Below are 23,769 nucleotides of genomic sequence, written 5' to 3'. Positions count from 1 at the left end.
AAGTAAATCTGAGAATTTGACATTAGAATTATCGGTAATCCTGGGCAGCGAAACACATATTTATCATGTACATAGTAAGTGCTTAATAAAGATTTGTTAAATAGTGCTGACATTGATGATGTTTGAGGACAATGATGAGGGAACTGTTTGCTTTTTTTCATTTCTTGCTATTAGACACTGTACTATTACTCATGCTTTTCTCTAAAGAGTATATAAACAAAAGGTATGGAAACAGAGAATCAAGGTATTTAAAGTCAGAAGGAGAGGAAACCGAAGCCCATGGAGGTTAACAGATGTGCCTGAATCAGCTCCCCACAATGTGGGAGCCGAGCCCGAACCACTGACCAACAGCCCTGTGTACACCCTATCACCCCAGCTTGGAGAAGACAGAGTAATGGAGAAAATCCAGCCAGTCAATTTTGTGATTTGTCTGAAGGTCTAACAAAAGGTTGAGAAATGTGGACTTCAATTATTTAAGCCATAAATGTTTCCCATTATGATATTTAAGCAGTCATGACCATCTAAAATACAGATTTTTTTTTTTCGGCCATTAACACAGTCACATTTTACAGTTTGGCAGTATGAGGTTTTTGATATTTTTATCAAAAGGTTTTATGACCAAATTGTCAGAAATCAGGGAATTTTATAAAAAGGGTGTACAATTCAGCTAAAGTGTTTTCATATATCCACAGCCTTAGGTCTATGAAAAGGGTTATAGCCATAGATTATATAGCTCTATTTTTGACCGTGAAAATTTATATGCTGTCCAGACCTTTATTCTATTGAAATTGAACTGGAAAAGGCCCTTAAATAAAATGATTCCTTCAAAATCTGTAAACTGTAGTAGACCTGATTGATAAAGAGATTCAAAATCCCTTTCAAGGGTACACATGGGGAGAGATATAAAAGGGAAAGATAAAGGTTCTCCCTTGCATGATGGATGTGCTTATTTGTGCTTCCAACTTGGGGTCAGACTGTCTGGGGCAGAGCCAATTTCTATCAGTTCATGTGATCTTCGCCAAGTCACTCAGCTGCTCTGCCCTTTAGTTTCCTCATCTGTAAAATGGGAGTAATAACAGTAGTCACCTCACAGGGCTGTTGTGAGGATCAAAGGAATTAAAGACAAGCAAAGCATTTGGAAGAGGGCTTGGCAGGCTGTAAGCACCCGATGTGTGTTCACTATTGTTACCACTCCCTCCTGACCGCTGACTCCCTGTTCTTGCTCCATCCCATGCTTCTCCTTCATCCACTCCTGGTCTGTGCCTTCTCTCTCTCCAGATGCCTTTCCTCCCAGGGTTTTTCAAATCCTAACTCAGTTGCTAAATTCCTGGATCGCCCTGGCTGGAATCAAATCCCCTCACCTCTTTATGCTTCTAGAGTAGGTACCATTTCCTGCCTTATCTTAATCACTCCATGAAAGCCTGTCCCTGTCTGCTTTGCTCTTGTGGCTCTGACGGTACCCCTCTTAGTGCCCTGCACATGGCACTCACTCAGCTAGCATTTGTGGAATAAATCAATAGAGGGAGAAAGAGAGAGAGAGAGAGAGAGAGAGAGAGGAAGTTGTCATCTACTGCCTGATCAACTAGTAGCTGTTATTATCACTGTCATGAAGGAGGAAAAGCTGGTCTTGGGAGGCGCAAACTATAAAGTTGAAGCAAACATCATGACTGCCTTTTGGATTAAAGCACACTTTATGAAATGCAAAGGTAATTTAATTTCATGAAAACTTAGAGAATTTCTGAAACAAAATCAACACAGAATAAAATCTCAGATTTGAAACAAAGCCAACTTGGTCAGTACCCTTGACCGGGCAGGGTGTAGTGTTACTGTCATATTTCCACTATCCACAGTGAAGAGGAGGAGTAGACCTTTCAGATTAATACCCATTTGGCTGTGGCAAATTATTCCTGAAGTCAAAAACCTTTTATGTTCTCCTGTCTCTCTCTCTAGGATAGTCTAGACACCTTCATTAAAACATTAACCAACAGTGTCTATCGGGGCCAGGCATAGTGTTCTCACATGTATTCACTCACGTAATCCCCCAAACAACTCTGTGATGTAGGTTCTCTAATACCCGTATTTTACAGATGAGGTGACTGAGGCACAGAGAAGATAAGTAACTTTCTCAAAGTCAAATGGCTAGTTCAATCCATATTATTTCAATCCTCCTTCCTACATTTATTGTCCTATATGGCAGTGCAATGGGAATCAGTGTAGAATATCTGGGACACTCAGCTGCTAGTGGAACACAAAGCCAGAGGAATACTCTCAGGTTAAGTCTGATCTGGTCTGGCTGGACAGGAAGGGCCAAGTGTATGAACCGCAATGGGTTTCAGGAGTCAAAGAAGCTCAGGTTAGATCCAAGGTGGCCTCTGAGTCCTAGGAGATCCAAGCTGGTAGGCAAAGCAATGGACTCCAACCTCTGCAGGTGCACTTTACGTGAGACACACACTTTCTCTGCCTGCCTATTTCCATCCTTCAGGTCTCACACTGGCTATCGCTTTCTCCGAAGTCAGCCTCATGCCCGCTCCCCGGCCTTCATTAAGAATCCGGTACATTCCCACAATGGTTTGCAGTCATCTTTCAGGATTAACCGTCTCAAATACAAACTACCTATCTCCCCAACTGGACTATAAGCTCCTGGAGGGCAGGGCAGTGTCTGTCTTAGTTACTTTCATATATTCCCAGTGTCTGCAATGCAGAGGATCCTAACACATATTTATTTCCAAAACAGAAAAAGATATAAGCCTGAGGACAAAAGTGCACAGGGAAGAGACACCTCCTAAAGCGACTTGGGGCAAGGAGAAGACAGGAGTGCACACTGCACATTAAGTATAAGGTGAGGCCCACACATACGACTGGGCATCTAGGGAGGATTTGGAAACATCACCAAGAATCCACAGAGGGTCTAAATTTCAGTCACTGATTTGAAAGCTGTACACTCCTGTGTCCAATGCTGTCATAAAAATATAGCTGTCTACGGAGTACCCATGTCCCTTCAAGTGTTGAGAGTTTCACCTGGAAGGCACGAGAGTCTGACTTTCAGAGTTTTTAGCTTGTGGGGAGAAGCAGGAAGAGCACCCAGGGAGGAACAACACAAGGATTTGGAGAAGTTCATCTACGATCTCTTCTTTAGAATTGACATGAGCCTACTGACTGGGGGATAGGAAACAACCAAGAGCTAAATAAGGAGAACTGGGGACACTGTGGCACAGCATTAGGATGTGGCAAAGGGGAAACCATAAAGGCTATTTTGTTTTAATCATTAACGAAAGTACACCTACTTCACCCACTATGGATCAGGCTTGGGGGAGAAAAGACAAATTAACCTAAGGCTACTCATTTGTGATTCTTCAAGCAAACACCTTTGAGCGATGTTCTGACGCCAGCTAGCAAACTAAATAGAAATGAGGTCCAAGGAATCGAAACATGAAAATTTGAAGAGAAAAAGAACCGCACAGAGCAAAACAGACCAAATACAAGGCTAACCAAACAAGAGCTAAATCAAATAAATAGGTATTGCCGTGTGCCCTGGAGGACTGCCAAGGAGAGTGAATTTCAACAAAGAATGCGTCTGCCACCAGTTCAGAAAAGTTCAATTCCAGAAGGGCTGAAGGAGGGCTGCAGCCACCGCAGAGCAACACGGGAGCGTTGGGGTGGAGAGGCGCAGATCAGATAGTGTTTCAGGCTCTGTGGACAAACACTAGGACCTTCCCTTAGCAAGACAGGAGCAGGCAGCCCACTCCCTCCCCATGCACCCCAACAAAGCCCTTTGTCAGAAACAATTCGACAGAAATTCGCAACTTTGAGGATGGCCTTCTCTTCTCAATTTGTAGATAAAAGGGCCGTTGCCAATACTTCCTGGCCAAAATCCCAGGATCCAAAGTGCTGAGATGACGTGAGTTCATGCAGCCCAAGTGAAAGCACTGGCAATTACCTGTGACCTTGGACCCTAAAGACAGAGCCCTGGGCTTTGGGGCTGAAATAAGGTAGATCAAGGAAGTTTCACTCCCTGGGTTAGAGCTCAGCTCTAGCCTGGCCTCATCAGAGTCAAAAGAGCAGTCATCCTAGGAGTAACAACCATCACCACCGCTACCACAGTCCCCCTGCCTGAGCATTCCTACTCTGCCAGGCACAGAGCTAGGCACCTTGCATGAATTCACCCTCTCAACAACCCCTTATTATCCTACTTTTATAGCTGCTCACTTTACAGATAAAGGAACCAAGGTAAATTGAGATATTTCTCGAAGGTCTCCCAGCCAATAAGCAAAGGAGCGGTTATTCCACACATGCTCTCTCAACCGACAGACTTGGCAGAAATGCAGTAAAAGAAGGCCGATAATCGGCAAACACTAATTGTTGGCATGGTATGTACTATGACTGTGCGAGGTGAGACTAGGGCAAAAAATAAGGAAGACTAACAGAATTCCTTTTACTTACTCTGTTAAAAAAATCTTGAACTTTATTAGTCTTTAAAGAAAGAAGCCCCCCTACTTTTTAAAATCTACTGCAATCCATCCAGCAAATATTCAGGTTGTTCAAATCCGTAAGGAGACTAACGAAACAAAACAAAACAAGGCGAGAGGTGATAATATATAGCTCAGGGGCAGGTTTTGGTTGGCATTTCCCAAAATGCGGACTTACTTAGTTCCAAGCACTGGGAGGCCTGAGAGTCTGAAGCTCCTTAAGATTTCCTGAGCATCGCACTGCTTTTTTGCTCAGATTTCTCTATTGCTCTCTTGATTGAAATTTCTGTACATTAATATGTGCTTTCTTTTTTTTTTTTTTCCTACATGACCTATTTTCCAATGGGACTGAGGAGGAAAATTGCAAATGCATATTTAAAGCCACAAGAATATTTAAATTCTCCCTCTTTTTGTCATACATTTTTAGTGCTTTCTATTTGAGATGAAAGATAAAAACTTGTGTGCATGATTAATTGTAATGATGAAAGAACGCGAGGCAGTTGCTTAAGAAACAAGAACAACAAAGGGATAAACTACTGCAGGCATCACCAGGACTGGAATGACACTGCTCTGTGTACTCGATTTCCATGGCAACTAGCAACGGGAAGATGAATGTTTCATAGTCACTCCACTCTGCAGTACACGTCTATAAATCAAACTTGCATAAAGAGCACAAGATTTCTGCTGTGGGCTGTACTCAGAGCTGGTTTATTTTCCTGTTACTGTATAAGTATGGAAAAGAAGCACAAAACAATGAGGTCATTTTTAGTGGGGAACAAACTCAGAAATTACTAATACACCTGCAGCGTAGGATGTCATTCATCTAGCAAGAGACGAGAGGCAGCGAGGCGGTGGGCGAGCGAAAACCCCGCCTGCTTCCGGAGGGGTAACAGACACAGGAGATACAGTGTGCGGAGAACCACGAGCTGCGTGCCTCCCCATGCCTCCCCGTCACTCCCCTTAGCTCTGCTCCGAAATGTGGGAGCATCTTCAGTAACTGTCTTGGATACAAAGTTTTCAATCTGATAATTGGGCAGAAACGATGCTCTGGGTTTAGCATGAAAGTTTAGGGAGGCTGAACAAACACACACTTGTTTTTATTTACGCCGAAAATGGCTCCTCGTTGTAGAAGTTAGGGCAGAAAAATAATGCGCTGGCGCTGAATTGAGAGTCAGGAGACCTGAGTTTTGATCCGGGTCTGTGTAACCTTGGGGAAGCTATTAAGTTCGTTGACCTCCATTTTCTTAGCTAGGAGAGAGATGGTGTACGTGATTTCTGAAATCTCTACCACCATCTGAGGCCACAAGTCTGTAATCTCGAAATCTCAAAGATCCAAATCAATGAGATCTAACCAAACATGTTAGCTGGGCCAGTCCTAAAAAATACATATCTTACCATACTAGCCATACTATTAATGAAGAGTGTTTTATGATTTTTACCATCACAGTGAAGCCTCTGCCAACCTGTGTCAATCTTCTAAACACAGAATATGCTGTGGAAAATGTAACAAATTTCATTATCGGAGTTTTAAAAAGTTTTAAAAAATGTACAATCTTATAACTGATTTTTATAACATTATAAAGAATACTTAAATTTACATGATCTTCCTGTTATATAGATAAGGGCTGCCTATCAGTTCCTGCCAAGCGGGAAGCACCCTGCTCCTTGGAGTCTGCAGCTCTCCGCAGAGGACTGAGGCTCTTCTGGGGTTCACCTTTGGAACAGTAATGCTTAGTAAGAGTATGTCAAACAAAAAAATGAATGGATAAACCAACTCTGACGAACACCTTTGTTATACTTTTTAGCAATCTTGTATTGCCCTCCCTAGTCTGCAATGTTTAGGCAGATTTCGACCAACAGACAAGTATCACCAGGATAGAGGCAGATATCTGAAAGGCAGGTAAACTATCTGAGTATCTCTTCTGTGAGTCTACAGAGTCCCTGTGGAACTTCACAACCTAGAAATATATTTTCATTAGTGGAGAATGAGGCATTATTAGACACAAAGATGACCTCCCGTGCTCAGGCCTGGCTAAGTCCGGGGGGAGAGCAGGGCCTCCAAAGGACTGAGTCCCAGCCTCTGCCTCCAATGAGAGCAGAGCAGGGAAACAACACCCAAGGAGCACTCATTATCTCATTTAATGCTTACGCCAGCTCTGGGGAAAAGAGGTTATTATCCCTGTTTTACAAGCTGGGAAAGCTGAGCTGTAAAGAATTTATTAAGTGACTACAGGATGATGGTTATGAAATGTGTAGCAAAATTCAAAACCTCCTCTCCCTGATCCTAAGGCCTCTCTGTGCTTCTGACTGCATCTCAGGACACATTCGGGCAACAGATTAGACTTCTTTGGTGCTAAAAAAACAAGGGATTAAAAAGAGTTAAACAAACCTACCCCTAAAAAGCACACTAGTGGTAAAAAAAAAAATAGTAGCAATCCGGGGCGCCTGGGTGGCTCAGCTGGTTAAACAACTGACCCTTGGCTTCAGCTCAGGTCATGATCTCAGGGTCCTGGGATTGAGCCCCACATCGGGCTCCGCGATCAGTGCATAGTCTGCTTGTCCCTCTCCCTCTGTTCCTCCCCTGGCTCATACTCTCTCTCTTAAATAAAATCTTTAATAGTAGCAATCAGTATTTCTTAAATCTAAATTCAGATCATAAATAGAACCAGGTATACCACTCCAGCGTACGTTATCACCCATACTTCAATTCCCCAGATGACAGGCTAAAGGCTATTTCCGGGATGGAGCCAGATGTCACACAACCATGTAATTTCCAATATGTGAACACTATGAGAGCCAATGACATCTTTACAGGAGTTTACTAGAAATGTATTCTGCTGCCTAGCAAAGGGATTTGGTTTGGTTCTTAAACTGAGAAGATGTAATAATTTGGGCATATATTTTTGATACTAATTTTTCAAAACCTAATAAAGTAACATTTATTAAGGAAGGCTCCAGCTTAACCTCCTTGGTCCAATTAGCTTCTTATCAGAGTTTTTAGCACCACCAACTGGTTAAAGAGATCTACTACAAGTCTGTTGGGCTCTCAACCTGCTTTGTTCATTAAGAGAGGATTCTACATTTATTTCACATTTAATTTGTAGTAAAGGAATTTACTTCGGCTACTAAATAAAACTAGAAATGCCTTTCCTTGTCAGTCAAATAGTAATCCACTTTGGCTTGTTCACATAAGAACGACGTATATTTAGGTTAGTAAGTCATTAGAAAAAACTAAATCTACCCTCTAAAGCTAATTTGATTTATTATATCATAAGCTCACCCTCAAAAAAACAAAGTCTAAGAACTACAATGAAAATTAGAAACTAAATTAGAGTGGAAACTAAATGGTACTGAATACTACACTGGGCTACAGTGTTTATATCAAACATTAATTTAATTGGGATTAAAAATGATTGAGGAGGTAATTTCACTTTTAAAAACTTTTCCACCAAGATTCCTGACTCAAAGATGGATGCTGCCATCTGGCAAGTAAATATATCCCACCATTTATCTTTCCTTCCTGTTTAACCGAACCCCATCTACCAATGGGTACCACTATACACACAAGCACAACTGAGCCCTGACGGTTCACATCTGATCTCTGTACAATGAATCAGTCAGTGAAAAGAAACATCCCTGAAGAACTAAGTCTGATGATTTTCCCCAAACAACCTATAAGTTGTCCATGAAAAGAACATCCAGCCACTTGTTGTCATGACCAACTTGTAACCTGCAGAAGGAAAGGCACCAACATTATTATAATTTGGTCACTCTAGAAACTTGTCTACTACTCTACTAGGCAATGTACAAGAGAGAAAGAAAGAGAAGGTTCCATTAAATGAATTAGACTCTGATGGCAGAGTTCCATTAAAAGCTTTCTGATAGAGTTTAAAAAACTACTGTAGTAATTCTCTGATGATAGCAGTTTAAATCTCTATACAAATGTGTGGTCAAGTTCAAACTTTTTAAGCCCTCTGCATCTAAATCTGCAAATGAAAGCCCTGTAAAGAAGACAAGCTATCATAGTTCCAGATTAAATTAAGGACCAGCAGATGCTCTACCCAATTTAACGTATAATTTAAAGATACAAACTTTAATCAACTTCATTCTATTCCTTTGCTTTTGTTTATTCATTCATTCATTCATATATTTATTGAACACTCCATCAAACACAGTTAAGTTTGTGCAAAAAGGGAGTAAGAGTGTGCCTCTTCTACTGCTCTCTCCTCTCCTTGGTTTGAGCCTCAGATATGCCATCGCCAAGGCAGAGAAGATTTCTATTTGAAGTCATGAATGGATTACAAGAAACCTTAACAGTAATATTGACTTCGGTTGAGAAATGCGTTTTGCAACTTTTATTTTTGTTTCCACATAGGTGGAATGATACTTAATGCTAAATGTGTTCAGATGTTTTATTTTAACCATAAATTCAGTCTACTCTATCATAATTAGGCAGAGGTATTCTTAAATCAATAGGTACAATTCTGCTATATGGTGACTAACATAATATAATAAAAAATCATTAAAAAAAAATAGGTACAATTCTGAAGTATAAGAAAGACACATGACCATTAACAAGTACCAGCAATGTGACTGTCATCAAATAAAATATTTTTATTGTGTGTCAGTTTCCTATGTCAGTTTTCTTCTTTAACCATAGGATAAAATAATTGAGAATTAGGTCCACGGTGGCTTGAAATTAGCGATAAAAGAGCACAGCTTTACTTGTAGAATGGGTATGAGTAACAGCTGATGTGTAGGATCACTGCTCGGATTCGGTAAGATTCCACTAGCATGTGTTTAATGAATGGGAGCTGCCGTCACTGACAGTGGAATGATACAATGCCAGGAAAGCTGGGGGGAGGGGGGAGTGAGCACCCCTGGTGGGGTGCTCAACACCCAGAGAAGGTGACAAGAATGAAACCTGAGAAAAAGAATAGCGGGCTATCTGGAGGGACTTAGGTCAGGGAAGCAGCTTTCTAGGCTGGGGGATTAGAGTATGTCTGTAGACAGTGATGTAAGTTATAAACAGGAGAGGAAATGGCTGATGGAGAACAGTCGTACATTAGAAAACAGTGAAGGGATGAGATCAGAACAAAGGAGAGGAATTAGGGGGGAAAAAAAAAGAGAGAGAGAGAGAGATCGAGAGAGATCCTGTTCCTTACAACCTTCCGGTTGAAAGAAATTTGAGAACTTTGGGGGTGAAGAGGAGGCAATAAAGAAAACCCGGGCAGAGGCCATGACCCAGTCTACAAAGCAGAAGGCAAGCTCACCTGCAGTGCAGAGCAGAGGGAAAGGTTTGGTACAACGATGACAGAGAGCAAGTCGATCTGATCATGTGTGACAATGCTAACGAACCGGCTTGGGGTGTGCGGCCGAGAATTCTGAGCCCCGCAGACGCATGCAGGCCATGGATACGGGAGATGCTGATGGCACTCATGCCAACAATTTGCTATCCCTGAAATAAGAAATCAAAGATAGTGGAGATAAAGTTCTCCTGGATAGCAATTAGGGTATGACGGAACTTGAGTGACAGCTACCCCAAACCTGAGAAAGGAGAGGAAAGCATTCTGGAATTACACAGGATCAGGGCTGGGGGATTGTACAGAAGATGAATTCAGGTAGTCCAAACACTTTGGTCAAGTAGACATAGCAGTTTCTGCCTGAATGGAGAATGTGGTCCCATTCTGGGACAGGCAGTCAGAGGATCAGAGCACGTGGCAAGAGATCCAAGCAATGGGATTCAAGAAGGTGGACTCAGAGTTCACAGATCTCTCAGACATCACACTTGATGAGAAAGGGACATTTTTGTGGTATGTGTGCTTTGGGAGAGGAGGTAGACCCACTGCAGAAAGGCGGAAAATAGCTTGCTCTAGGTCACAGACGGGTAAGGAGCAGGACCAACTATCAAACCCCATTTGTCAATTTAAAATTGTTTTTTTTTTTTTTAAGATTTTATTTATTTATTTATTTGACAGAGAGAGACAGTGAGAGAGGGAACACAAGCAGGGGGAGTGGGAGAGGAAGAAGCAGGCTCCTAGCGGAGGAGCCTGATGTGGGGCTTGATCCCAGAACGCCAGGATCACGCCCTGAGCCGAAGGCAGACGCTTAACGACTGAGCCACCCAGGCGCCCCTAAAATTGTTTTTTGCTTTCACAGCTTATTTGGCAAAATACTTAACTATTATGATATAATTCCAAAGGCAAGATGCATAACGCAAGGATTCTTAACAAAACAACCTGAACTGGGATGCCTGCTGTAGTCTCGTGTGATAAAATGCTACATCAGCTTCCTTTTGTACATTTTTGTAAACAGTTCCTTTTGTATATAGTGGAGATAACCAAATGAAATCTCAAGGATAACAATCTAAACCAAACCAATTCATATGAACAGAGAAAAACTATTTAATTATGCAACTGGTTTGCCAAGAACATTTCTGGGCAGAGCCAATGTGTCTTGCTTCCTCATGTTTATGCTCGGTATTGTGGGGATAAAAGGCATGGTTCCTGCCCTCGGGATGCTTATACTGCTAAAAGAAATGAGAAGGGAATATAACAGTGATTAAGAGCACAAGCTCAGTAGTCAACCTGCCTGAGTTTGAGTCTTGGATCCATTCATTACTCACCAGCCAGGGACCTTGAACAAATCTTCTGACCTCTCCAAACTTTTTTCTCCTCTGTAAAGTGGGGATAGACAGGGCCTAACCCATGAGGATCCCGTGAGGATTCATTCAACACAGTGCCTGGTACACAGTAAGTACTTAGTAAATGTTAGTTGCCAGTGTTATCATGCTTACTATTATTAGATGCCTTAATGTGGCAAGTGCAACAGGAGTTCTAAGGAAGAGAAAAGAAATTTTCTGGGCTAGAGTGATCAGGAAAGGCTACATAGAAGAGAGAGTTCAGCTAAGCTCTAAGGAATGGATGCCATTCAGGTATGTGGGTGAGGGAGTTGGAGAAGTGAAGGCAATGAACCTGGCATGAGCAAAAATGCTAGAAATGAGACAGGATCAGTATACGGCAGGCAGATCAGAATGGGAGATATGCTAAAAAGGCACACAAGGTCTGTGTGTGTGTAGAGGTCTTGCATGTCAGGCCAAGGAACCCAGGGGCTCTCTGGTAGGCAATGGAAAAACTACTGAAGTCAAGAAGTACAAAAAGTAATGCTAAAAAAAAAAAAAAGTAATGCTAATTTCCTTCATCTAAAATGTAACTGGAAGGGTAGGCCAGTGATTTTCAAACTTTAATGTGCCTATATACCATTCAGGGATCATATTAAAATGTACATGTTTGACTCTGTATGTTTGGAGGGGGGCCTGAGATTAGGCATTGCTAATAAGCTCCCTGGTGCTGATGCTGTTGGTCGTTGGAATACTCTTTAAATGGCAAGTGTGTATGTATTCAAGATAGCCTGATGGAAGAGAATGACTGGGTAGAAGACAGGTAGACAAGACGGCTAGATGTGAGCTAGCAAACTCATTATGGGTCATTCTGTCACTGATATAAAAACACAGTACTGGAAATTTTTGATTCTGATGTTTAAGATATATGTAAGGAGGACAACCAAAACTCTTAAGTGTAACTCCTAATTCTGAGCCTATTTTTTCCCCATCTTCAAATAATGTTAATTCAAATATCTCATATGAAATATAAATTTATTTTATTAAGTACGAGCTTATTTTATTAACACAAAACACAATACTATCGAGATTATTTTACCCAGGAGTTAGCTATCTACGACAAAAGAAAAACATAAGAAATTGATTCCTTTTTCTATAAAGGAAAATGGCATGAATACATTCATGATGTGTGGCTATTAATAACTTCAGGGATGACTGAAAGGGTTAGCAACATTTGGTCATAAGAAAGAAACCATGGCAGCGGTATCTTATGTGACAGTTGGATTAAAAGAAAAATAGCCCTCATGCTATTACAGCAAGAACAGCATATTCAACCATATATGTAGATGAGGAATTGGATACGTTGGCCATAACACTTGTTATAGTGACATCTCAAAAACTAAACCCTGGGTTGGATAGCTGTCAAAGCCAGTAATTTCCTCCTGAGAGCAGTCTTTGTCACACTGACAGACCACATCTGTATTCATGCGGTGGTGGGTTCTGAATAATATCTGTGATACACAGAGAAAATAAAGAAGACCGCCACACCACTCTCCATGATAGATAACCCCACCAGCGAGTTCTGGAATGAGAAGAAGCCTGCCACAACAGCCTCATTTCTGAGATGAGGGGAGTACAGGCCACAGAGGCTCAGTGATTTGTGGGAAGACAGAGAAATGGCAGAGCTGGGACTGGAACTCAAGTCTCCTGCTGCCCAGCCCTGGGGCTTACTGCTCCACATGACCTTCACAGGGCCCCAGCGCGGCATTTAGGGAGTAAAACAAAAAATACGTAATAGAACCCGTTCGCTACAAAAGCCATTCATTTACATTCATTTACACAAATTGTGCTGTGCTGTAGCAAGTGTGATGTCGAATGCTTTGCTGTGCTTGCTCATGTTAAGCTCACGCTCTCATACTGGATTATATGTATACAAATAACTATGAATAAGTATAGAGAAGAAAGATACTTATGACAGATTAGGAATTTAAAGAAGAAGGTGAAGAAATTTTCCTTTCAAGGGTTGCAAGGTTGTGGATAGGGTGTAGGGTCGGGCCAGCTGTTGGGATAAGAAAGGTCTTCACAGCTGGGCCTTGAAGGTGAGTACAATTTGCATCTGGATGGGTTTAACAGAAAACAGGATCACTAATGTAAAAGAGATTAAATGTTCCTTCCAATCAAATAATGTATCCTTGATAATATGAACTAAGCGAGCTGAACTGAAGAAACCAAAATAACACATTCTATTTGAATCTATATAATGAGGTCATCCCTCTTTTCGTTTCCTGTCCAGTTGTTGAACTTCAACTCCTGTGTCACCCATTCTAAAGTTTATACTGGTCAAAGGACAATCTTCAAATGCAAGGATATAATTTCTGCCCACAAAATCAATTAAAAACCCTCTGAAAAACTGGCATTTTCTTAAAATAATTAGAATATATTTCTATAACTGGATTTTTAAAGTACAGTTTTATTAGATATATTATATGTGAAATTCTGAGGTCAGCTTGAACAGCTTACACACACTGATACTACCCATTCAGGAACTGCATGCAAGAGGATAATCAGAAAAGGAAATCTCTGACAATACAATTTTGACACAAAAAAGTGAAATAAAAACTAAGGCATTACCATTGCCAAGAAGGTACAAAAATTTGTAAAATAAAAATAGAAAATTCAAGAAGTCTATTTCTTTGGCTCTTAGACTTACACACCACAGGTATAGCTTGTAACAGCTATCTTTGTATGATTACAAAGAATGAGACATGATTTCTAGGCTTTTTTTTTTTAATACTTTTCTATACACAGAAGCATGTAGATAATTCTGGATCAATAATCATATTCATCACAGTAGGTACTCACTATAATAACCGTGCTCTTATTGAGGTCACATGACTACATTTATAAAAGAACCATTCTGATGCATAAAATAATGACTGGGAAATCTTTTCTTGTCGGAGAAAAAGATGTGCAACAAGTGTGCTACCGGCAGAAAGGAATTACAGAAAGCTAAAGAACTCAGTGACGAATACTACTTCAAAAGAGATGCAGATGAACTGAAAAATAAATGCTTTTTTAAAAAAACATATTCTGTTTATTTATTTGAGAGAGAGAGAGAGGAGGGGCAGAAGGAGAGGGAGAGAGAATCCCAAGCAGACTCCACACAGAGCATAGAACCCAACATGGGGCTCAATCTTACAACCCAGAGACCATCACCTGAGCCAAAAAACAAGAGTTGGATGCTTACCCACCTGAGCCACCCAGGCGCCCTGAAAAGTAAATACAATCTTAAATCACTTTCCTTTCAGCCCCTTGGCTCTGTAAGACTCTCTCCCATTCAGTGTACAGAACAGTCTGTTCATTCTACCCAAGTTCATGACAACTCTTCCCTCTATAATGGCCGTGACATGAGACAAATATGATCTTTCTGCCAAGAGAATATCCATCAATCCTTAAACGCCTACCCCCACTGAAACTCTAACATTGAAAACCTATTCATCAACAAGTCATGATGTTTTTATTATCAACCAAGTTTAAATATCCAGGAGAGTTAGAGGTTCTTTGTTTTTTGACCTTCCCCACATAATATGAAGAATGAGATTCTTACACCAAAAATATCAGATATAACTTTATATGTCTCCAGTCATGATTAGAGAGCGTTTTGGTACCCCGATACTTCCACATTACATTAGTATCTGGCAATCTGCCTGCGCACTCAGAACCTCGGACAGCGGGTCAGGGAGTGGGCCTTCTGCACATCCACATTTCATTTCATGGCTGGAAAGCAGAAGCTTCCCATAGCTTTTTGCCAATTGACAGGTGGTGGGAAAGTGCAAATCTCAGTGCTTACAATGAGATGGAGAAAGCTCCTAGGCATGGAGAAGTAAATATACCACGCAGAGAAAAAGGCCTGCCAGAAATACCACAGGGTGCTGATGGCGGGCAAAGTCAGGCAAGAACATGAAGCCAGCCCCTTGATAACAGCTGAGGCTAAATCGTGAATCACAAGCAACCCCAAAATAAAGCAAAGAGAGGCCATCAGAGATTAATTTCCAAAAACCACATGCAAAAAGAGAAAAATGGAAGGCAAAGCCACATGTGGTTATTGAGTTCCTGATTGCATTTTAAAGTACTTTTTCCTAGTTTAGAAGAAGTAAATTAAACCATTTAAAAACCCTGAAAGTGAGAATTTCAGTCACTAGACATCCAGAGTAAGTCACATTGAACCAACAATTATTTATTAAGTAAGTATAACGCATGAGGCACCAAGCTGGGGACAGTGGAAGTTAAGAATAAGCTCATAAACTCAAAGAGCTTGTAGTATCTTATGAAGATAATCTTAAACACTGCATTTTTGTTTATCAAGAGAAAAAAAAATACAACCATAAGTACTCCCAAACTTTAGTGAAAGGAGACAAGACTGTTCAATGTAAAGAAAAAGAAAATTTTATCGTGCAGGACCTTGAAAGATAGGTCTAATCTGGGCAGGTAGGAAGTACAGAAAGGCACTGCCAGCAAGGGAAATAGAATGAAGTTTAAATACACATCACATGTTCAAAGGAACAAACATTACGCCAAGGGAAACACAGGAATTTGGGGCTAGTGAAAGATGAGTGTGAAAAGGAACCAGATGTTGGAGAGCCAGGTTAAATAGTTTTAACCTTACCTGTTAGAGGCACTGAGGATTTCTGAATGTTAAAAAAAAAAAACAAAAAACAAAACTATAAAATTTTCTGTAAGTTCTACTAGTATTAAAGAGTAAAGTTATCTTTTAACCTTTTAGTGCTAGAAACAGCTTATTATTTCACATTCATTCTATTGTACAAACAGTACCATTCAGTTCTCAAACCTCTTGAGCTTCTGCCATTTGTAGTGGATAGGGGAAAAAAAATCTTCAAAAAAAAGATTCCCTAAGAACTTCTGAATAACGAAACATCACCTCTGATACAGCCTCAGTAATTTTAGTACACAAATCTTAATTATCAGCTCTAAGGAGAAAGCAAAGTTTCAAATACTGAAAGGAATCTCAAATTTTGAATCCACATGTTAAACATGTTAGGATATTTTTGGAGCTAAATAAACTAACCAATTTCTGTCTTTGTTTTTTGCATAACATATCATCTCTTGGTTTAAGAAAGTAACTTGTCCTTCGAAACCCTTCCATTGGTAGAAAACTTGTTTTCCTTAATTTATATGAAAAAAGCTATAATTAGCAGCCCCCAAGCAATCACTCATTAAAAATAAAATCTCAAAACCATTGTTTCCCCTAATAAAATAAACACCTCTATAAAACAAGAGTTGTAAGTAGATAAAGAAAGACTTAGGGAAGACTATAAAATAATACAGCAAAATAACAAAAGGAAATGACACATCAGCATATATAGCTCAAGAAAGAAATGTAAAAGAAAAAGAAAACCAGAAAAGAGAAAAAGAAAAGCCACATTGGACACAGTACAAAGAACAGACTTTGCTGAAAGTATGCGATAAGACATGGTGAGCAACACAAGCCAATGAAATAGAAACTAACAGACAATTTAAAAGGATTTTCCAAATAAGCATAATCAGCATTCTCGAAGAAAAGGAAAGTGACTTAAAATATTAATGTTCAATTCATTATATATTTTTATTCAAGGACAATGGCCCATGTGAATATTTTGAAATGTGGAAGACACCAGAAAATGCAGTTATGATCCCTACTGGAGGATAGACCTCCGCTAAGCAGAAACTATGGCACGAGGTCTGGAAGTGAGCTTTGAATCCACATAACTGTAGAACTAAAACAAAAGAGATTATGGTTGCTAATCATAATTATGTTATATATACCCATTAGAAATATAAGTGTTATAAAGCCTGGCAATATATATTTTTTAAAACCATACAGCTTTTATTCATGATAAAATCAATAACGTAAACATTCCGAGAATAGTTAGGCAGCAATTCACAAATCTTTCAAAAATATCTCATTTAGTTCTTATGATGCTTTAATGAATGATCCATCAAGTTATAAGCAAAATGATTCTTTGATGTCTTACGCCCCAAGTCTGTCTTTTTGAATTGGTTGGTTGGTATGGCTTTAAAAAATTAAGGTGTAATATGAACAACTTTTGAAAGAAACTACTCTTGATCTTTATTAGTTTCTTTTGGAAGAATATGGCAGTCAGTGAATTGAAGGTAATGAAAACTTCAGTCATTCACACCAAAGATGACTCTGTCTAATTAGGATTCTCCCTCTCTAGTGGTCTTCTTCTACTGTCTTTGGATATCAGCTTTCTTCTGGGTAACCGTGGACCTAGGAAATGAACTCCATTCCCAATGGTCAATTAAGTCAAACACTACTCCAGCTGTGCAAAAAGTGAGTGTCTAACCTTAGGAACATTATGTAATTTTGTATCACTAACAGCCTTAGCAGCTGATTTTTTCCTTATTCTTGAAAATTGTTGGCACCACTGAAACAGAGTTGTGTGGAAGAGAGACATCTCTGTGTTTTTGGCCTACTTCAATCTACACTCAGAGGAACTATTTTTCTCCCTTATTTGGTTTCACAACTTCATTTAATACTTGTTATGCATCATTAATTTTGTTTTAGGGATTTTGGTACTAAAAATAATAAAAATGAATGTTTAAAATGGACATGTTCAATGAACTAAAATGCCTTGTTTGGCTTAGTCTCCAAACTGTTTCAATCCATAATCCTAGGAAGTATAAGATTTGGGGGCATTTCATATATTTATTTACAGGTTATATGCACACATGCTGCTATACTAATAGAGTATGCACATTATAAGGCATAATATAGAAATCTAGGGGCTCCTGGGTGGTGCAGTCGTTAAGCGTCTGCCTTCGGCTCAGGGCGTGATCCCAGCGTTCTGGGATCGAGCCCCACATCAGGCTCCTCCACTAGGAGCCTGTTTCTTCCTCTCCCACTCCCCCTGCTTGTGTTACCTCTCTCGCTGGCTGTCTCTGTCAAATAAATAAATAAAATCTTTAAAAAAAAAAAAAAAAAGAAATTCTAAACAAAGATAAAAATATTTTATTTATTAATGGCAAATGATTTTTGCTGTCACTAGAAATTATTAATACTGATAAGAATGTGATTTAATATACTTTATAATTTCCAAATATCTCAGTTTAATCCTTTGTGATTGAGCAATTTGTTTTAATACTTGGTTTTAAGGGCTGTCAGAGATACCTCATGAAGATATGTGGACCTGAGTGGGAAAAGGCCCCATGACACTGAATCTCTTGATTTGTAATTCCACCCTCCAATAAGGAAAAGGCTCAACGGTGTTCTGAGGGTTTTAAAAAATTATTATTTTATTGTTATTGCTAACTGAAATTCAGCTAGTATATGTCTACCTCTCCTGATATTAGTTGCTCTTGAAAGCTTATTAAAGTTACTGAATTTTTATATCTTTAGGAATTATGTTCTAAAACCACTGAAACTTTGTAAGATTTTTTCCCACTGGGTTAGGACATTCCACTTTCAACTTATTGAACATGTAGATGTGAAGGGTTTTAATAAGTGTCACACATCATTTTTTAAAATAGAATCACACTTTCAAAAATTCATTTTCAAAAATGCTCTCCTGGAAGCACAGATTTCTTTTGAGAAGTAGTTTCTCATGCATTGTTGAAACACTGCTTCTATAGGAAAGGGCTGTATTTAAATGTATTTTTCAAAAATACACTTGAACTATGAGGTTGTACCTACTGAAACTGTTTAACACATAAAGGTCAGCAAACATGGACATTTGTCTTTTGTTAAAAGAAAAATGCAGTAACAATTCTCTGTTCTCTCCTTCCATGAGGAAAAAATACATTGATGCTCATTACTCATCTCATCACAAAGTGTATACAAAGATGCTACCATAGTAGCATTCTAGCTGTTCTAGAATCAACTAATAGCGTCCTATGGCATTCTGCTTATGTCTGGCTTTAACTCCTTTGCTCTTCAACAGCTTGCTCGGTAACTTGCTTGTGAATGTTGCAGTAAAAGAACTTCATAAAGGTCACTGTTAGTCACAGTGAGTGCAAATCCTTATTTCAAATAACCTGCTTGATAATTTCTATGGAGCAGGGATTGCTTCTGGTCAGATTTCATGAAATTTTTATCCCAAAGGGGAACACTTTACCTATGTTCCTACTATCCACTCTCTCCTTCTTCCTCTCTATCAGAAACTCAGAGCACTCATGACTACCCAGAGCAAAGAGGACATTTTCCAGTCTCTTTCCCCTTGCAGCTACCCAGTGCTTTGAAACTAAGTTTGGGTCACTAGGATGTAAGGAGAAACAACTGATAGCCCTAAAATGAAGGGAATCTCTTCTGCTCCCTCTCCTCTGACCTAGCTGGAATCCAGATGTGATGGCTGATGTTGAGGCAGCCAGAATAGTAAGAGGAAACGCATCTGAGTCCTTCTGGCCCTGTTGCCATCAAGTCAGCCCCAGACTGCCTGTGTACGTGTGGAAGAAATACGGTACTGTCTTTTTTGAGTTTTGTGATTCTGGGTTTTCTGGTTCTTGCCACAGTAGGGACCATGAATGGATATACTTGGGAACAGCTGATGAAGAGCTCATGCAAAGACTCAGAGAAGACTCAGCTCTGCCGTCTGGTCACATCAGCATGTGCTTGTGCTGTTCATTAAGACCTTCACTCTGCAGCTTCCTAACAGAAACTATATTTAAGCCACTTGCCCATATCATCAGAAGTCGTTTAAATAAAGGACATAATATAACCATTATGTCTACTCTATCAGGGATGCATGAACCACAACATTTATCAACAACTCTGAAAGCAAATGAATGAGGGGGCCACCATCAAGCAACCTCTACTTTTCTCTTCAGACAACTCAAGACCCACGTGTAACCTGTGTCTGATTAAACACAGATACAGGGGAACACCAGCATCCACGTTAAACATTAATAAACCTTATCTTTTTTTTCTTGGTCAATATATACATACACAAAGAAGTTCTACTTTTCTCCCTGCACCTCTCCCACCCTTACCAACAAATGTCTATACACACCTCCCTGGTGTGCGAGCACTCCACTATCAAGGGTACACACTGGGAAAAATGTGCATATATAAGTGTTCTCCATAAAACTGAAAACTTGTAAAAGCAAATGGTAAATCGAGGGGTGGGTATATATAAAGATTTTGGTGCCTTACCTGAATACGTCCAGAATAGTCCTTTCTGATAACTTGGGAGCCACCTGCCTAAATGCTTTCTTGAAATCTTCCAAAGTTAAATACCCACGATCTATTTGAAATGAAAATATAAAACATTCACTTACTTCTATAAACCCTATGAACTGTTACCTCAGCCATATTTGTGTGAAACTTTCTTACTCGAAGAAAAGCAGTAAATATAAGGTAATCTGAGATTGTCTCATTGGAAGAATTTAAGAATCTACTAACACTCTCCTTCAGTGGAGATGATCTCACAGATGATCTCACGTAGCTGGTTCTCTGAGTGCCAGGGAATGGACTGCAGACAGACACTGCCATAATGGCATCAGGCTTCAAGTCTATGTGAATTACCAAAACAATTTATTCTTCAAAATTCACTTTTTCTTCTTGCTTGGTGTTAGAATTATAATATATAAATAGATAGAGGGAAAACATCACAGTACCAAAGATGCTGACCCTGGACTCCACGAGTCTTCCCATCCTGTGTGTGATCTATGGGGACAGGGCGTTCAAAGCCACTTCTCTCACCTATATCCAGTGTAAGGAAACAGTTCTTTCCAATCATGTGTGGGTCAGAGTAGGAGTCAAAGCAAAAGGCCTTACGGTTCCCCATACCTTTGTAGATGGCTCATGACCTATATCCCCCACATGGCCAGCCCTTCTGCTATTTCCATTACAATGTAGGCAAATCATAAGTACAGTTACATAACTGTAAATATTATTTGACCCATGGTAAATGTCAAGAGTTTAAGATTGTGATTCAGAAAAAATACACACCAACATCTATGTAATAGCTAATGAATACAGTAAAATAATCTTCCAAGCATATTGATTATTTTACTTACTGAGAGTATGTAGCAACTTTTCTTACTAGCAATTTTTTATACCAAAACAATTTAAAGATACTTACAGTGCCTGTCAAAAGCTGTGAAGATGTGTCTTATTTCATTCCGATAGAGTTGAACTTCCTTTTTTTTCCTAATAATACTTAAAAACTCCTCAAGCAATATACCTAAAAGTTAGAAAAAACAATTTGCCAAAAGTGACCATTTTCCTCAAGAAAAAAAACAAAAACATAAATGAAAAGTGATACATGTCATGAACAAATTTTATCTTAGTTTTTGATGACTAGCGCATATTCCTAAAGATCTATAAAGTCGAAAAGACATTTTGCTGAATGCTAAACAGACCCAACCCTAGCAATCAATAGCAGAAACGGTAGGCACTGTTGGAGTTCACAGAGATTTCCAGAGGATAAAGGAATGATGACCTCAAAAAACTGTAACATTCTTCCCTCTAAAAGATGTAACAGACAGGCCCGAAACTACTTATTAAACAAGGTGTCCTAATTTTTCTTTCCTTATGGCTCTTTGATCCCTTTTTTCCTAGCCAGATGTCATTATGACAGGTTTTTTTTCCAACTGGGAGATCGGGGCGAAGACATAGTTTCTCAAAAGTCAATACCAATTGCACACCAGAGATAAAGGTGGAGAGAATATTCCATAAACAATAGAGCTGGCATCGTCCCCAGCCTTGGGTACACCCCACCACTACTCGGCAGCCTTGGGCTCTGCTTCCTGTGATTCTCATAAAAGAGCCCAGCGTGATCACATGAGGTTGGATACCGTGCTTACAATGTCTATTAAAATGAATTCTAATGTGATCTTTGTAGTAGGTTTAAAGAGTAGAGCCAAGAATTTAAACATTTTAGTGAACTGAGCCCTAAATATATAAAAAGAGCAGTTCATTTTAGTAACTCAGAATTTCCATTACAAAATGGATCACTATTTTTAAAAATAGCTCCAAATCATACAACAACCACGTGCTAATTTTTAAGAACTTGCACTTTTGGTAATACTGAGCTGTATACCTTTCCGAAAATAGTTCCAATGGTTTCAAACAAATAACATAGAAAATAGTTTTCTTAAGGGAACCTTCCTGCAATGTTGGTAGGAGTGAAAATTGGTGCAGCCACTATGGAAAACAGTATGGCAGTTCCTCAAAGAATTTTTTTTTTTTAAGATTTTATTTATTTATTTGACAGAGATAGAGACAGCTAGTGAGAGAGGGAACACAAGCCGGGGGAGTGGGAGAGGAAGAAGCAGACTCATAGCGGAGGAGCCTGATGTGGGGCTCGATCCCATAACGCCGGGATCACGCCCTGAGCTGAAGGCAGACGCTTAACCACTGTGCCACCCAGGCGCCCCAGTTCCTCAAAGAATTAACAGAACTACCATCTGATCCAGCAATTCCCCTTCTGGGTATTTACCCAAAGAAAACAAAAACACTAATTTGAAGAGATATCTGTAACCTCATGTTCACTGCAGCATTATTTATACCAGTCAAGATATGGAAGCAACCTAAGTGTCCACTGATGGATGAATGGATAAAGAAGATGTGATACATACACACACACACACACACACACACACACACACACACACATACCCACAATAGAATACCACTCAGCCATAAAAAAGAATGAGATCTTGCCATTCTCCACAACATGGATCCACCTGGAGGGTATTATGCTAAGTGAAATAAGTTGTAGACAACACACGATTCTACTTACATGGAATCTAAAAAACAAAACAAATGAATAAACAAAACAAAACTTGAGAGATACAGAGAATAGATCAGTAACTACCAGAGGGAAAGAGAGAGGGAGTGGGCAAAATGGGTACAAACTTCCATTTATAAAATAAATAGGTCATGGGAATGTAACATAAAGCATGATGACTACAGTCAATAATATCAGATTGCATATTTTAAAGTTACTAAGAGAATAGATCTTGAAAGTTTCATCATAAGAAAAAACAATTTTGTAACTCCATATGATCACAGGTGGTAACTAGACATTGTGGTGATCACCTCACAATACATACACATACGGAATCCTGTTAAACACCTTAAACTAATATAATGCTATATGTCAATTACACTTTACTAAAAAATAATTTTATTTCCCAAGTTTTTCTTATTTGTAGTTAAAGATTTAGAAACTTAAAAAGTCAATCTATCTTTATGTTAAATGCTCCTTTTACGACTCTTTAGGACACTGTGTGCCACACAGTGTTGAGCTCTGGAAACAGAGGGGGAAAAAGGAACACACATGATTCCAGTACCAACGGAGTTACTGTTCTAGTGCAGGAGACAGTGATTGCACAGGTCCGACTGCACATGCACACGTAATTATAAATCATGGTGTGTGGATAAGGGAGAAAGCAGGAAGTTACAAAAGGATCACAGGAATCCTCCTGCAGAGTAGATTCTGATGAAGGAGTGCTCTCTAGTAGAGGGAATATTTAAGATAAGACTTATGACAAGAAGCTACCAACTGGCTAAAGGTGAGGAGGAAGAACATTCCAGGAAGTGGAAAAAAAAGCCAAGAAGGCAGCTGCATCTACCCTAGGCAACAGCGTCCACCTCCCAGCGCATCCCAGAGTGCCTGGAATGTGCTCGGTAAACGTGTGTTATATGGAATTAGTGCGTGCAGC

General features: G+C 39.5%; 1 protein-coding gene across 3 annotated transcripts in view; it reads right to left on the bottom strand.

The window, feature by feature from the left end:
* The window catches only part of EFCAB11 (EF-hand calcium binding domain 11), a 140,372-nt gene that overhangs the window by 102,986 nt on the left and 13,617 nt on the right, over window positions 1-23,769 (bottom strand). For 2 of the 3 annotated variants that reach the window (XM_026515466.4, XM_026515470.4), the window contains 2 exons: window positions 21,183-21,284; window positions 20,252-20,342 (listed from right to left, as the gene is read on the bottom strand). In XM_026515466.4, coding sequence (XP_026371251.4) covers window positions 20,252-20,342; window positions 21,183-21,284 — 193 coding nt within the window. Of the gene's footprint in view, window positions 1-13,886; window positions 15,774-20,251; window positions 20,343-21,182; window positions 21,285-23,769 lie in introns of those variants that run through there. The other variant, XM_057318476.1, reaches the window with a different exon arrangement.

Source organism: Ursus arctos, unplaced genomic scaffold (assembly GCF_023065955.2).
Source record: "Ursus arctos isolate Adak ecotype North America unplaced genomic scaffold, UrsArc2.0 scaffold_25, whole genome shotgun sequence".
In the NCBI taxonomy this organism is placed as follows: domain Eukaryota; kingdom Metazoa; phylum Chordata; class Mammalia; order Carnivora; family Ursidae; genus Ursus; species Ursus arctos.
This window is presented reverse-complemented; position numbering and strand designations above follow the sequence as displayed.